Source organism: Cydia strobilella, chromosome 21 (genome assembly GCF_947568885.1).
Source record: "Cydia strobilella chromosome 21, ilCydStro3.1, whole genome shotgun sequence".
Taxonomy (NCBI): domain Eukaryota; kingdom Metazoa; phylum Arthropoda; class Insecta; order Lepidoptera; family Tortricidae; genus Cydia; species Cydia strobilella.
The window spans coordinates 7539617-7556455 of NC_086061.1; the positions used below are offsets into that span (position 1 = coordinate 7539617).

At 40.6% G+C, this 16839-nt stretch overlaps 2 protein-coding genes across 2 annotated transcripts; both read right to left on the reverse strand.

Annotated features, from left to right (window-relative positions):
- Positions 1–237: 237 nt before the first annotated feature.
- On the reverse strand, positions 238–9630 carry LOC134751102 (G patch domain-containing protein 1 homolog). The gene is made up of 10 exons (XM_063686449.1): positions 9449–9630; positions 9159–9349; positions 8503–8638; positions 7671–7852; positions 7147–7365; positions 6194–6343; positions 4350–4500; positions 3085–3520; positions 2337–2540; positions 238–1676 (listed from the first exon to the last, which is right to left on the reverse strand). Exons 1-10 carry the CDS (start codon positions 9516–9518, stop codon positions 776–778), a joined length of 2640 nt encoding a protein of 879 aa, XP_063542519.1. The 5' UTR covers positions 9519–9630; the 3' UTR covers positions 238–775.
- A 1580-nt stretch (positions 9631–11210) lies between these two features.
- Positions 11211–13244, reverse strand: LOC134751263 (divergent protein kinase domain 2A). Its single transcript, XM_063686645.1, has 3 exons — positions 13212–13244; positions 12869–13050; positions 11211–11631 (listed from the first exon to the last, which is right to left on the reverse strand). Exons 1-3 carry the CDS (start codon positions 13242–13244, stop codon positions 11211–11213), a joined length of 636 nt encoding a protein of 211 aa, XP_063542715.1.
- Between the last annotated feature and the right edge of the window lie 3595 nt (positions 13245–16839).

A 16839-nucleotide genomic window follows, 5' to 3' on the forward strand; every position in this document is an offset into this window, starting at 1 on the left:
CCTCATGTAATTATTTGTATTCATTAATTACAAATAAAAAATAAAATAAATTTATAATAGCATAAATATAGTGTTTATCGTTGTTTTTAAAAATAAACCAATATTGTTGTTTTAAGTCAAATAAAATGCATTTATTGGTTGTTATTGTTGTTATAATTTAATAATTAATATTCATAATAATTCAATGAGTACCTGTTATCATACATATAACTTGTTGAATAAAAGACATGTTTTGAAATATCATTTTATTTAATAATTCACATTCACTTAGGTACAAAATATAAATAGTTCAGGAATTTATGATTTCAGTAATTACAAATGTATAGTTTAGTAGGTAAGCCAGTTGCCATCCCAAGGCTCGGAAACCATTTTAATTTTCAAACCGGTTTCGTTTATTCACCCGGGAACGAAAATAATTGCGTTTTCGTTTGCGGTTACCGGTTAAAGAACTGAGTTTATGTATACCAATTCGCTCGCCTTTCGTTTTTGTGAAACATCGAAGCAAGATAGAAGAAGTTATTGCTGTCTCTTTCACGTCTATTTTGTAGGAAATTTTATACAAATTATTTACGTATAAACTTTTTTATATGGGGGCCACTGACTGGGAAACTGACTAAACGACTAAATTGGACTAAATGAAGCTCAGCGGTGGCGTGAGGTTCGTGTTTGAGCTGCCGAGGAACGCTCAGCAGAAAATCTTACGAAGGAGACTCAAGGAGATGCTGGCCTGAATCAGTTGAACAGCGTCGGTGTAACCTTTTTACCTTCTAGGACGTTATCTATCTTTTTTCTTGTGTTTAGATTTCTTAGCCTTTTTCTGTTTCTTATTTTTCTTTTTCTTCTTTTTAGATTTCACCTCTCTCGCTTCCACCCACGAATCTGAGCTAGACGAAGATAATTCTATAGCTTCCCTTTCACTCTTGCTTCTAAACATAGGCTTTTCTGTTATTCTATCTCTCTCTGTCTCCTCTAGTCTTTTCTTTAGATTATCTGGAATTTTAGGGCCATATATATCAGCTTCTACAACTGAAATATCATCAGTTTTATTAGTATCTTCAACTTTTTCTTCTTTTTTCTCAGCATTTCTTTTCCACGAGTTAATTTCATCGAAATCTATATTAGCAAATATACCTCTAGGTGGAGAAGTATTTCTTTCAACATTTTTTGGTACTTCAACAAAATCATTTAGACTATCAAACATAGATGTAGGTTTATCATTATTAGTTATAGCTCCATCAATACATGGTTTATCAGTATTATTCTCCTTGACTGTTTCATCTTCATTTTCACTGTCACTGAGAAAAATAGATTTGTACAAATCCATTTTATCAAACTTACTAATAGTTTCTGTAGCTTCTACATTCTCTTTGCTTTTTAAATTTTTTTCCGATTCTTTTAGAAACAATTCAGCCACTGTGAGTCTTTTGAAGCTAGTGTCTGTACTAGTACTAGGTTTAGGATCAACATTACTTTTATCTACATTTATTTCTGTGACTTTATTATCGTTTTTTGTCTCCTTGGCCACTTCTCTTCTGTTCTCTTCTCTATTCAAAGACTTGGAGCCGCTGAAAGTGTGTTGTTCTTTGACGAAGCTTTCTTTATCGTGAATTGATGATTCTAAATAGTTGAATATGGAGTATGACACTTTTGGCTTGTCTTCTTTTTTCGATTCAGGTCTGTGAACAAAACAGAAATTAGTTTATGTTTAGAACAATAACCAATGGCTGTGACATACGGACATGATGAAACTATAAAGATTTCGTTTATGCCATTTTGGCTACGGAACCCTAAAAATGAGAAAGGGATTTTTTTAAAGTTTATTCATTCAAACGCCATTATCGTGAACCTTTCGGAATGAACGCAGGTTAATATTGGGCTGTTACCGCGCGCGTCAGTTGACGTCTTTGGCGTTCAGTGGGTTAAAAAACAGTAACATCTTTGAACAGTACCTACCTGGGTTATATATGTATATACTAACATAAGCACAGCCTAAACCGTTAAAGGCGGGAGATTAAAATACAAGTATTTAATTACCTATATGTGCTGATGAACTCCAATAAGAAAGGTTTTTTTTATATTAATTTAATTAAAGGTAGTGAAAATTGGATTGAAAGTTTTTAACTAGTTCTACGCGCGCTATGTCACGGAGTCTCGTATTGGAGTATAATTATTAAAAATACTACACCTCGCTTGCCTCACGTTGTGCCGCATTCTACAATGTTAAAAATCTCTGCGATTTCCCTAAGATTTTAATAACCTTCGGGCTACGTATAACGCTTTGACGCCACAGTCGGCTATAGTTACAGTTGGCTGCTGTTGCGAGTATAGAAACATACCTCGCTAGTGTATCTGCCACGTTGAACCGCTTGCACACTAAAGCCTCGGGCCGCCACGCCGCCTCCCGGCGCGTGAGGCGGCCGTACGCGCGTGCACGCGCCGCTTCCACCTGGTCGGGCGTCGCCAGCCCGTAGCTGGTCGCGCTGCGCGTCACGGCGGTGAGGGGGTTGAGCGCGTCGTCCGGTTCCGAGGCGTGGGTGAATCTGTTGGAAAAGTTTTGTTTAATACTTTAACCGCCAAAGACGGGTACAGACGTCCATAGTTAAAATGAACTTTTATGCATTCCGATAAGTTGTACTATGGAGTGTTTTATAAAATATGTTTTACAAATTATGAAAAAAGTAGTTGCAATCGTGATATTATATCGGACAAAATCAGAGGGTATAAAAAAATAAAGGAATAATAATTTTATTCCGCAACCGTTTCAGTTAATTTAGAATTACTGGTCTTCATTTGTTGTAAAATAAGCAACCTGTTTTATGTTGTATTTTTTGTATGGTGACCTAGCAAGAATTAAACACAATTGATATCAAATCTCAGTAATCGCGCGGCGCCGTTCGGAGTACTCGAATCCGAAATACAGAAAACCATTGTAGTCATTATTTTTTTTAGCCCTTTGACCCCATAGTCGGCCATTGCCAACATCGACAAAGGTTACAGTGTAAAAAGAACCTTAATACATTTAAATACAGTTTCTTATTGCCTGTTATATAAAATAGTCATGATCTAAAGGTAAGAAGTGCATACCTGTCACCCATAACACCAGAAAGCGGTTTATACAGCTTCGCAGCTTGCTCAAACTCTGAAATCTCTCTATTCCTCTCCCACGCCGTCAATCTATCCATCTCCCCCGTCTCTAGCACGCTATCCTTGTCTTTCAAATACTTTTCGTACCGGGCCTGCTTCGCCGGGTCACTCACAAAAGGTTTGAAGACTTTTTTAATTTCTTTTCCAGAGTCTTTTATAGAGATGAAGTCCTCTGCTTTCTTATCTGTATCTGTGTTTGTATCTGTGGTATTTTTGCTATCTGTGACGAAGTTGACGTTTCTGCCGAGGAGTTGCGCTATGGGATCGTGTTTCTGAGGTTCATTTGGTTTATTTTCTGGTATATTTGTTTTTGGGATTGGAGTTTCGCCTAAAAGTGAGCCTCGTGCTTCGGCAGATAGATCGTGACGACCAAGTCCTGTAATAAATTAAATTACGGTTAAAAAATTACGTTTACGGTTTTACTTTTGTTTTCTGAAGATATGCAAGTATAGGAGTTTAAAATATGTCTAGATAAATAATAGTTTAGTAATTTTTTATTGAATTCAATCATCGGCTTAAAACGCCGAAAAGTTCGAATACACGAAATAAAATGCATTAACTGGAATATTGCAATAGATACTTTTCTTTTGAGATATATTTTATTAAAAACTGTAATAGATGTCAAATATAGTAATTAATATTTAGTATTGTGACTACTTAAAAAACGCAAATCAAAATATTTAATAAAAATAATTTGATTTGTTCCCAAACTTGTTCATAGCTGGCAGCACCAGTCTCTCTCGCTACAACGTAAATCCGTAAGGAGTTCGTTTAGGAGGTGCAAGCGCGCACTGCTTGCCCTTAGAGCTGGTCAAAGACGCCTAGTCTTACTAAGATGGCATATAGTCGAGAAATTCGGACGGGCACCGCCGTGGCGGGGTGGCCTAGGGGTTCATGGCGTTAGCCGCGATAGCTAAAGACGCCGGTTCGAATCCGGCCTTCACCACTGGAGGGCTTCGTCACTTTTTCTTTAATATATGACATCTATTACAGTTTTTAATTTATATATAGTAGTGTGACTACTTAAAAAACACAAATCAAAATATTTAATAAAAATAATTTGATTTGTTCCCAAACTTGTTGATATATTTTATGTTTAGAAGATACTATCCCTTTGACAGCCATAGTCGACCATAGCCGACAATGATTATAAAACATTTAGAACCGCTAGCCGAGTGCCACAGCACACTAATTCAATAGTTTACCTTGATCCCGCTGTGGTGCGGCACTGGGTTCGAACCTGGACCTTCGAGCGCCGGCGGCCAGCGGCGTGTAGTCCCGCGGCAGCGCGGGGGGCGGGGGGTGCGCAGGCACGGGGGGGAGGGGCCGAGTGGACCAAACGAAACCTTCCAAAACCTAAAACAGATTATTTTTAAACGGGTCCCTTTGTTTCATTTAAAGTTTTAAGTCATAATGTATTGTTTGTCATATTATCATAAGTCCTAAAACTGAAACCGTTAACTTTTCATGTTTTTCGTAAGGTTATCCTATAGATAGGTTAGGTTAGGTTTGTTTAATGGCAATCCTATAAAAGTTAAGCGTTTCTGAACCAAACAAATTATGACTAACAAAACGAAAATGCGGACAAACAATACATTATGATTTAAAACTTTATGGGAAACAATAGAGACCCATTTTTAAACTATACGCTGGCAAGCTAGCTTTGTCATTAGATAAAGGGGACAAAATTAAAACCAAACAAAAGGATCGATCGCCCATACAAACTTTTGACTTTTTGAGCCTTTTTCAACTGACAAAGTTGGCTTGTCTTAATACCTATAGGGAACGTGCATGAACTGTAGGGGGCAGCACCGGAGCACCCTGTTTATTGACGCGAAGGGTAAATGTCAAGTTTAAGCTTCCAATGTAGCCCACAAGGTGGCAGAACCTACAATGCACAAGAAAACGTATGTGAACTGCTTTGGCTTAAAGTGTTAATGTACAGTTTATGTTTCCGATTCAGGCCACAAGATGTCAGTCTCTTCAATGCGCACGGCCCCTATACTTTTACTACGAGTTAATAGAAATGGCAATGGAATATGGTTGACCTGGTTTCTTTATAAACTTCGCGTCGCGTTTTCCACCGTAGCGTCAAACCTACCTTAGTACCTAGATTAGATTTTAAAATACCGAACATATTTTATAAACCAGGGGCATAGAGAAATAAGTAAGCATAGAGTGCTCACTCAATTCATCTGTTTTCTTACCAAAACGCTTATTATTTTCGTAGTCGACATCTAGCATCAAGTAGCGGATTTATCAGTACCGCTACTTGACACTAGATGTCATGAGTGTCGCGACTGATGAAAACTGTATTGCTCAACGATTTACAACTAATATTACAAGCAGAAGGAGTTGAAAATAGAGTTCCGGTTAATCCGGTTATAATATTAGCTGAAAATTGTTGAGACTTTTCGTTCGTCGCGACATCTATTGCAAATAGTAATACTGATAAATTTGCTACTTCACGCTAGGATGTCGACTGCGAAATAACCCGCATTTTGGTAAGAAAACTGATCAAGTTAGCATTCTATCCTTACTTATTTCTCTATGCTATGACCTTAACCTTTTGGACGCCAATGACGGATATATCGGCACCGCAGATCCAACGCCAAAGACGGATTAATCGGTCATAGACCACAGAGCAACATAGACCTACGTGCATGTGCATAAAGTCACAGATTAATAAATAGTTACTACGTAAGTTCAATTTCAGTTTTGACACTTCGGTGACGTGGCATCCGAGTGACAGCTTTTGTGTTTGACACGGCGTCGAAAAGGTTAACTGGTTTATGTCCTCTAAGTGTTGTTTGGATATATTGAAAAGCAGCAATTGCAAAATCCAAAGAGCCGCATGCGACTCGCGAGCCGAGGTTTGCCGACTCATTTCACAAATTAATAATGTATTATGTGTAAATCCGGGGGTAAAATTATTGCAAAATCGAGTCTTTAATTCACTCCAGCCTGCGGCAGTGAATCTATAGACCTCGTTTGCAATATTTTACTCCGCCCCCACCCCTCGTTGCACAATGTACTAGTGTAATCTTACATTACTCTCTTGTTTCCCTTTTGGTTTCTGTTTCTGCTCAACAGGTCCTCCCAGTGAATAGTCGTAGTGGGACATATCCTCGGTGGAGTAGATATCTTCATCGTCATTCTCTAAGGCTCCCACGCCGAAGGCTTGACCTCGGATGGATACCTGTGTTAGAATGAAAAAAAAAGATTATTATATAGGCGAAATTAAAAAAAAATGTACATAGTTAAGGACCTGAAATTAATGCATTTGTATACTTGTGTTTTATCAATTCGGCCATGATATGTAATTTACAAGAAGTATCGCATATTTTTATTAATACATTCTGAATATTCAACCGAGCCACGAATTACTAAAACATTCAAATTAGTATTTTAAATTAACCTATGTTTTCAGAAAATAAAATAAAAATGGTGTTCTTAAAAAAATTAACAATCCTAATTCAATTGATTCTATTGAGTCTTGTGTTACGACAATCAATCCGTTTCTATTTAAGTTATATGCATGAAAGTGTGTTAACAATAAATACAATCCAATACAAGTTACATAGTTTTCGCTAAGTATAAGTAGGATCCTAATCCTACTTATATTAGATCAGGTTCTAAAATGATTAAAATGGAATATGGGTCTCACCTCACACAAGTCACGTCAAGATGGCTGGAGCTACTGCCCTGTCCATACTCCCCCGTAATACTGCCTAAGCCGGAATCCCAATCAAAAGCGGTCGCTCTTACGCGCCAGGATGTAAGGCTCTTACTGAATTATGATCGCCTGGTACATTCAGAGCTCAAACAAGTGTATGAATGTCTTAATGTAATCTAAGCCTAAAAGATACAGTAGAATCCTAGAAGTATTCTAGGATCAAAGTAATCTTGAATGCCAATCTAAATGTAGTAACAGGTTCTGAAGTAAAATCTTGATCATAGCTAGGAATTCTAACGCGAATTTGAAAAGCAGCGTAGTCTTACCTTTTTTCCCTTATCCCTCATGACAAGATGGCTGGAGCTACTGCCCTGTCCATACTCCCCCGCCATACTGCCCAGCACCGAGTGTCGACTGAGCCCGGAGTACCCCAGGCCGAAGCGGTCGCTCTTACGCGCCAGGACATAAGGCTCGTAGTCGTCTGGCGCGAATAGAGTGTCGTACTCGAACTCGGAGTCGGAGCTGTCTGATTGCGGCTCCGTTGTCTGAAACAAATAATACAAGCTTTAACTGCTGACTGTTTTTCTTTCTACTTACTTATCAAGACAATTCAAACAATGAAGCTGCATTGTTTTATCCCAGTCCCTCTGGGCACCTCCAGTCTCCATCATCAGATCAGCTTGATGGTAGCATAATAATATTAATAATGCATCGTCATCCAACTTTCGTAAGTATGTTAAGTATTAGCTGAGTAAGGAAGTATACTAGGTATAATTTAGCTTGCAAGTATAAAGACAATGGGACAGGTGAAACTAAATAAAAGTTTGTTAAGGAAATGGCCAGTCCTCACCGGTCTCAACTCCTCAGGCATGTAGCACCCGTACACCTTGTGACGCTCACTGGCGGCGGTTTTCTGACGGCGGTCGAGGCGCTCGCCGGCGCCCTGCCCCGGCCTCCAGCCCATAGCGCGGAGCATGCGCACTGCTGCTGTCTCGTGGACTGCTCGGACTAGCTGTTCTAGTACTGGTTCGCCTGTAAGAAATTTGTACATTATAAGAGACTTTGCCTCCTTGTGTGTTCTACAGCTTGTATGCTGCGGCTCGGGCTTGCTTTCAGTCACAGCACCGCTCGCCGTTGGCAGGGTAATCATCCTCACACCCTAGGACCTAAATGCAGCGCACTGTGCGGAATAAGAGGAATTTACTCCTGCAGATGCTCAGGCTGTGGAATGAGCTCCCTGCCGAGATTTTCTCTCTACAGTATGGGGTTCTTCAACAAAGGAGTGTTTAGGTTTTTAAAGGGTGTTGAAACCCTCTGGAGTTGCAGGCGTCCATAGGCTATGGTGACTGCTCAGCATCAGCCAGGCTGTATGCATGTTTGCCACTGACTTGGTATAAAAATGCAAAATATCGGCTTCCTAGCATTTTCTTAACACTCAAGAACCCTCAATCCACATGGTAACATAATTCCAAGATTTATAGTAGTACAGGCACTAGTTTTTACACAAGCAATTCTGCTACCTGACCAAAAAGAGACCAGTAAACATCAAGTGACAACTTAAGATCGAAAAATTATAGATATAAGACAAGGATTGAACCCACTACCTTCAGTTTGAAAGCCACGCCTCTTACCACTTAGCTGAATATGATACACATACATAGATTTAAAATCAGGAATCTCACCTGGGATAGGACCATCATGGTAGCGAGTGTGCTGGCGTTTTCTGCCGGAGAATTCACTCTGTGTTTCCATGAGTCTTGGGGCGATGCCATGCTCACCACGGTCTTCATCGTCCATGAAGTCTTCAGCACGTTGTTTCTGCAAATCAACAAATAATGGTTATAGTGGCTGATGAGGGATAAGGGAAAAAAGTAGGCCTAAGGGTGCAACATTACAAAAGGTGCACTAAGGTCCACATGCCTCAATCATGATAAAAACTCCTGACATTTTTAGACTTTTAATTTAAAACCAGAGGGAAAGGTATGTTATATATTGACATGTGGGTAGATAAGATGATCTGCAGGTACCCCCAGTTCAGTTCTAGCTAGCAAGCCAGCACACATACGTAACACTGTTTTACATTAAGCAAATAGTTGTAAAGGTGAGATTTTGTAAATAGATATCTTCACTTTTAACCAGTCCATACGGAAAAATTGTATTGTAGCACTGGCAGATTTTCGCAACTCGACGCCCGGTGGCTATATTGTGTAACTGCTAATAATTGTAGCTTTTAAGCAGCAAGAAGAAAAATTGGTTTTTAAATCGAAAACTTCAAGGCTTGATCTAGCAAGTTTAGACGCTGGTAATTGAGGGGCTATAGTAAATATTCCATACTCACAGAAACCTGAGCCTTATCGCTCCTACTGCTCTTGAATGTTGCGGGGGCCCAGCCCTCGGCGCTGCCCACGGTGTTCCCGAAACCCGCAGAGAATCCCCCAGTGAAGGCGCCGTGGAAACGCCTCCGCCCGTGCTCGTCCACCGCAAACTGATCCGGCGGCTGCTGATACTTCCGCTTTGAAGGTATTTCATCTGAGTAAAAGAAGTTATTGTAGCAACAATTTCAGATTAGAGAAAAATCGATGCAGTTTCGCAACTGAAGTTACGAATGTTACGATATTTCAGTCTTACCTTCCTCGTATGGTTCCAAAGGTGTTCCATATCGTATAACATTTTCTTCGTCGGAGTCAGAACTACTCATTTTTGACTAGGTTGGACTATTTATTGATCAATTCATTTTAGTTTCGTCACAGTTTCGTAAATAAATCCCGACCAAAACATAACCCATAAAGATGAAGATCGACACTGACAGTAACGTCAGTGATCAGTGACATTTCGTTTTTTTTTTTTATTAAAACCAAAACATCAAAGAGCAGTCAGCCATGGAAATGGAAGCCATGGAATATTTTCTAATGTAATAAAAACCTGCAAAAGATAAATGTTCGACCAGCCACGGCGAACAACATAATATATTTTCATTGTACTGCATATCGCATACGATTTGATGCAGTCTGTGCAGCCCTATATTCAAAAATGGTATGGCAAGAGAGGCAAAATAGGTTATTGCCATTATAAAACGAGATCCTGCATTCTTACCAAATAATTTTTACCGTTATTTTCCGATTAGCATAATTAAAATATTCTAGTGTAAAATTTACTATAGTTTTTCAAAGGACTGTCTCATTTCAAACATAGACAGAGAGACTCATACCTACATATCTTTGTCTTACGTCTTACACTGACACAAAAGAAAAGGATGAGTTTAGTTTTTTTTTTGTTCTTAATTACTGCCAATTTGGTTTGACCAACTATACATAATATGTATCATAGCTCTAGTATTATATAGATGAGCTTTACGGTGCTAATGATTGGTCGGTTTATTTGTTGCCCACCATAAACCATACTAAGTGACAAGCAATAATAATAAGTGGCAAACAATAATAGCGCTTTCTCTGCTACTCCTACTGAAAGTTCCATAAGTGCATCTCGTTCGGTCATCTAGCCCCTCCCCCATTTCATCTCTATATTATTGTACTTACCTCTATGACATATTTCCGTATATCGTCAGGTGACAACCAAAACTGACTAGTTACTAAAAAATTATTAAACAAAAATTGACCTTATATTGGTACTAATATGGTTTACTATGGCTATGAACTTGTGGTGACGATAGAGAAGTGTAACAACATTGTCATTAGCATAAACATGTGGAGCTAAATGAAACTACAATTTAATCATCAATTATAATTTCAGATTATAATTATCACTTTCATACAATTTTATATATTGCAACATACTATATCAGTAAAGAACCTCGCTTATAATATGCATAGCAGCATTGATATCACAGTATAACTCGAAATAAATGACATTCAAAACCAATTCTGTAACAGTGTCATAATATTGCTTATGTATCAATAAATCCAGAAAATTGATGAGTATTAACAGTGCAATTAATATACTATATAATATGTTCTATTGTCAGTTAATCCTTGCATTTCATTTATTACACTCCTTAAATGATTTCATAACAATAGGTATTAACGCCAGTGCCTACCGCCAATATCGAAAAGTTTATAATTGGTCAAACCAAATTGTCAGTAAATAAGAACAAAAAAAACTATACTCATATTTTTCTTTTGGGTGCTAGTACTAGTGTAAGACAAAGATAGTATGATTCTCTCTGTCTATGTTTGAAATGAGACAGTCCTTTGACAAATGCTTTTGCTTGAATATGCAAGTGATAGATCCATAGAGGCAGATAACGATATTCGATTCTTTAATGTTGGCAGTAGGCCCTCAGTAAATGAAGTAAGAACCATTTACCAACAACAGCAATTTGCTTATCAATGAGATCATGATTTGAATTAACATTTCTCTTAATTTTTAATTATCATCTGACAATCTTTTCATCCATCAACATCTCTTTAACAACATGGTGTAACTTGGTTATGCTGCTAAACCTGTCTTCTCCATTCAGACAGCCTTTCAAAAGCTTTTCTAAATAAGGCCTGTATGCATTGACATCCTTAGGTATAGGATATAAGAGTGGCATTTCATCTCCAGCTAAAATGTAGCAAGCAGCCCAAAGATTATGATCACTCAGGTGGTGTTTACACATGTTTTCAATGGAAAATGTAAATCCGGAGCCCATGATCTCTCTACTGTACCGTTGGTACCAGGACGGGAGGTCCTTTCCAGGATATATGTGTTTGTCAAGGATGATAACATCTTCAAGGTCAACAAAAGAGATATCGTCCTTTTCATTGGCAACTATGTTGTCTAACGACCAATCCATGAGATAGAAGCGAAACCTGAAAACATAAATCAATTTAGGAACATATATACATGTAAGTATAGGTAGACCCAAACCACATAAAAATTGCAATAGACATTTCCTCAGGCAATAACTCAGAAAGTAGTTAAGGATGATGTATGATGAAGCCTTGTTAACGTCAGCTGCAGCTTTGATAGTGTGATAGTAAACACAAAAAAAATTGACATTATATTTTAAACCGTCACTCATGTAGCCTACAGTTGATATTCGTTCGAGAAATGTCCACCGGTAATAACCTTTTGGTATGGAAAGTTGCTACGAATCAGAGCAATTTTGTAAGTGTGTGACGTATTTTAACGTGGCTTTGAATGTGTGAGTTTAGCGACACTGGTTTTCATACTAAATAGGAGTCATTTCACATCCACTAGTTTATTAATTCGTGATGTAAATAGACCCAAACCCAGGGACCGGCCCGCTATCCCTTATCGGGGTTTTATAAGGGTATTGCATAAGGCTTAACTCACCATACCCTTTGCCAGACGAAACCCTTTGTTTTGGTTTTAAAAACCCTTATATAAAGCTACCACATTTGAGTAATCGGTAGCCCAAATACCCTTACAAAACCCTTATCATCCGCTCACCAACACCTTGCATATTGCTTATAACGGTTAGCCTTATAAAGGGCTTCCCTTTTAGCATATAAGCGTGCTAATTTAAGTCGTCTACCTTGTTCATAAAGCACACATTACTTCGAATCCGAGCGATCGTCGGCGGCGACGGCGGCGTTCTTTGACTAGGCACGTATTTTCTTCCTTTTCATACACTACCGTAGATATATACTAATCCTGTCTCTTTCACGCAAAGGGAAACCTTTATAAAAAGCGCTTAAAGATAAGGGTAACCCTTATTAAGAGCTAGCCTTATTTTTGGTTAGCTTTTCGGTAAGGGTTAGTCAAAGGTAAGGGTATGAATGGGCTTGCAGTTCAAAAGGGAAAGTCTTTCAATGTGTTAGCCGTGTTTAAGTGTCGCCCATTGAAAGGGTTTTATCGCGGAAAGGGTTGTCCGGTCCCTGCCCAAACCACATAAAAATTGCAATAGACATTTCCTCAGGCAATAACTCAGAAAGTAGTTAAGGATGATGTATGATGAAGCCTTGTTAACGTCAGCTGCAGCTTTGATAGTGTGATAGTAAACACAAAAAAAAATGATATTTTTCTAATAATTGCTTCCCAACTGAAAATTTACCAATTCGAAATGCTCAACAAGCATCTCACCTGTCATGTTTAAAAGTGAAATCCATTGCAGCATCCAGGATCTTCTTGGCAAACTTTAGTTTCCGATGCCAGGGGACATGCAGGAGAGACGCTAAAGGTTCTCCCTCATGGGCTTCCACAACAAGTCGGCCGCACACCCCTCCGTAGGCTGGGACCGGCCAACCTTTGGATTTTGGGATCACCTGGACACATTTAAATCATTACTAGGAGAATGTTACACTACTAGATACTTGCTTTAAAAAGGTACATTTTTGCTGGTCAGTGGTTTGACAATGTTAATAAAATTATTAAAGACAAGTTATAATAAGGCTTCCTAACGATGCAGGACGATTATTGACCTGACTCTGGCTTCGGAGGTGGTCAGTGAACTAGTCATGGGATGGCACGTCTCCCAGGAGGCCTCTTGCTCAGACCATAGATGGATTCGCTTCAATCTACTAGCATCTTGTGACACACCAACCGCCCGAAGGAATCCCAGGAAAACGGACCGAGCCACCTTCAGGAATGTCCTAGGTGAAAGCCTCGACCTGCTTCCTCCGAGGGACGACTTCCGGGAACCGACTGAAATAGAACAGCAGGTAAACATCTTAACCGATGCCCTCGTAGACAGCTACCACAAGGCGTGTCCCTTAAAACCACCGGCAAGGACTGCCATAACGGGACACAAGTGGTGGGGTCCAGAACTGGAGAGACTCCGACGGAAAACCAGGAGACTCTTCAACAGGGCCATGAACACAACGGCCGAGGTAGACTGGGACAACTACTATGAAGCCAAGGCCAATTACAAAAAAAGACTGCGGTACTGGAGATCCTTATCATGGAGGAACTTCTGCAGCAGCATCGAAACACTAGACCACGCCAACCGTGTAAGGAAAACATTAGCGTACAAGACCACATCACAATTGGGCTCACTCCGGAGACCCGATGGCACGTACACATCTTCCCCTGCAGAGACCCAACGCCTTCTCCTGGAAACTCACTTTCCAGGATGCGTAAGTCTCGCCGATGAAGATCAGCAGGATGAGGTATACAGTACAGCAGACAACAACTGGCAAATGGCGCACAGAGTCGTCACCGCTGAGAAACTCAGGTGGGCTATAAACAGTTTCCATCCCTTCAAGGCGGCTGGTCCGGATGGGATCTTCCCTGCTCTCCTACAGTGGGGTCTAGAGCTCATCCAGGAAACCCTGACCAACATCATGGCAGCATGCCTAGCCTGGGGGTACGTGCCCAGGAGATGGAGGGATGTGAACGTGATATTCATACCAAAACCAGGTAAGAATGACTACACGGCGGCTAAATCCTTCAGGCCCATCAGTCTCACATCATTCCTGCTGAAAACACTGGAAAAACTGTGCGACAGGGATTTGAGGGATCGAACGCTAAAGAACACACCGATGCACAACAACCAGCACGCGTACAGCTCAGGTAAATCCACAGAATCGGCACTACACATGGTCGTCAGCCGCATTGAAAGAGCCATCCATGCCAAAGAACTGTGCCTTGGCACCTTCATTGACATCGAGGGCGCTTTCGACAAGACCCACTTTACCAGCATAGGGAATGCCTTGGATAGCCACGGCGCGGAACCCGGACTAACAAAGTGGATTATGAACATGCTAAACAAAAGAACTATAAGGTATGCAGGTGAACCGCAGGCCGTGGCGGCGGTGCGAGGATGCCCTCAAGGGGGAGTCCTGTCACCTCTGCTGTGGAACCTAGTAGTCAACAACCTTATAACCAAACTGAACGAGGAACACTTCTACACAATAGGCTACGCTGATGATCTGGCAATATTAATATCAGGTAAATTTGCCAGTACAGTCTGCGATCTCACCCAGGCTGCTCTTCGGATTGTAGAACGCTGGTGTAGAGAATTCGACCTATCAGTCAACCCCACCAAAACAGAAATGGTAATGTTCACCAATAAAAGAGCGCTTGGCAACTTTACCAGACCAACACTTTTCCAAACCGAGCTACAGCTGACCGATGAAGTTAAGTACTTAGGGCTAACTCTCGACAGTAAACTCAACTGGAACAATCACATCAACAAACGTATAGACAAGGCGGGAGTTGTCTTCTGGCAATGCAGAAGGATGATTGGTAAGAGGTGGGGACTCAACCCAAAAATTACTCTCTGGCTCTATAAGACAATAATCCGCCCCTTACTCTGTTACGGTGCTCTGGTTTGGTGGCCAAGAACAAACCTAGGCAACGTACGAGACAAGCTACAAAGACTCCAAAGGCTCGCATGCGCGGCCACCACTGGCTGTACGAGGTCCACACCGACTGCAGCCATGGAGGTCATGTTAAGCCTTCCACCGCTGCACCTACACATACAACAAGAGGCCAGTCTCTCAGCGGTAAGGCTGCGAGCCCTTAATATATGGTCCAACATCATAGGAGCTCTTCACACAACTTGCCTGGCTAAGGTATATGACGAATTTCCAGTGCTCAATTCGGGCACGGATCGGATTCATAAACAAGCTATCTTCGACAAAAGGTACAAAATACAGTTATACGAGGACGACAATTACGAAGGACTCAATCCTCGGGAGCTCAGAATCTTCACTGATGGGTCCAAAACAGACAGCGGATCGGGCTCTGGAACCTTCTCAGAAGACCTGAACATGTCAATTACCACTCCGCTAGGAGCCCATAACTCGGTATTCCAGGCTGAGTGCATGGGCATCATAAACGCGGCGGCTGCCATCACTGCAAGGAAGGTAGTAGGATCCTCCATCCGCATACTCTCCGACAGTAGAGCAGTCTTGATGGCTCTAAAAAGCCATATAGTCACATCCAAACTTATACACGAATGCCACGAACGACTAATGGAGGTATGTCATAACAATAAGATCACCCTACAATGGATCAAAGGACACAGCGGATCCCGGGGTAACGATGCTGCGGACGAGCTTGCCAGGCAAGGATCGAGTGCGGGAGCGATTGGCCCAGAACCGATCCTCCCGATACCGTTTAGCAAGGTACGCTCAATGCTGCTGGCACGTACAGGGAAACTACACACAGAACATTGGCTAAACCAGACTGGATGCAGACAGGCCAAACAAGCCATGCCTGGCATCAGCGGAAAGCTCACAAGGGTGCTCCTTCAATTAGGAAAGACCCGACTGAGCATGGTGACCAGTGTCATAACAGGTCATGGACTATTTAACAAACATCTTTTTATAACAGGTGTCACAGACAGTCCCCTATGCAGAGGATGCATGGAGACAGAAGAAACAGCCTCTCACGTGGTGCTGGAGTGCAGCGGAGTGGCCCCATACAGGGCAAAACATCTCGGATCCCCGAGAGACCTCCCCGAGGTCCTACTCAACATCAAAGGTTTGATAGGTTTCCTCGAGGAGCTGGGCTGGCAGGACTAGCCCACCCCCATGTCACGCAAAATAGGCGCCAGTCGTCGAGTTGCGGAAAATCGCCCGAACTACAATACACTACAATACAAGGCTTCCTAGCATTTTCAGAAATTAAAAGAGTAATAAAAGTTGTTAATAGTGCACCGTCAGTAAACACTCAAAAATATACTAGATATACATTAAAGAACTTTAAAAAGTGCAAAATAAAATACAAGTGCTTGATATACACGCATCAGCTCCAAGAGCTGCTAGTGTATCATATAAATAAAAAATAAAAGAGTGAAATGCTCTGGTACTTGATTTAAAATGTGAACTAGAAGCTAAAATTTCCTTTTGAAACCTAAAAAGAAAGAGAAAAAAGTTCCTATTAAGAATCAACTAGCCAAGATAGGGTAATTCTGTATGTACACCACACAATGTAAGATTAGAAAGTTAAATAAGAAAAAGTTGTTTATGAAATTACCTTCAATATCAAGGGTTCTGGGTTAATGCTCAAACTTGTCCATATATTAATCAGATCAGATGTAGAATCAGTCAATTTCTTGTTACTAGTATTTATGAAATCTAGGATGCCTGCAGAGTAAGGGCAGAACA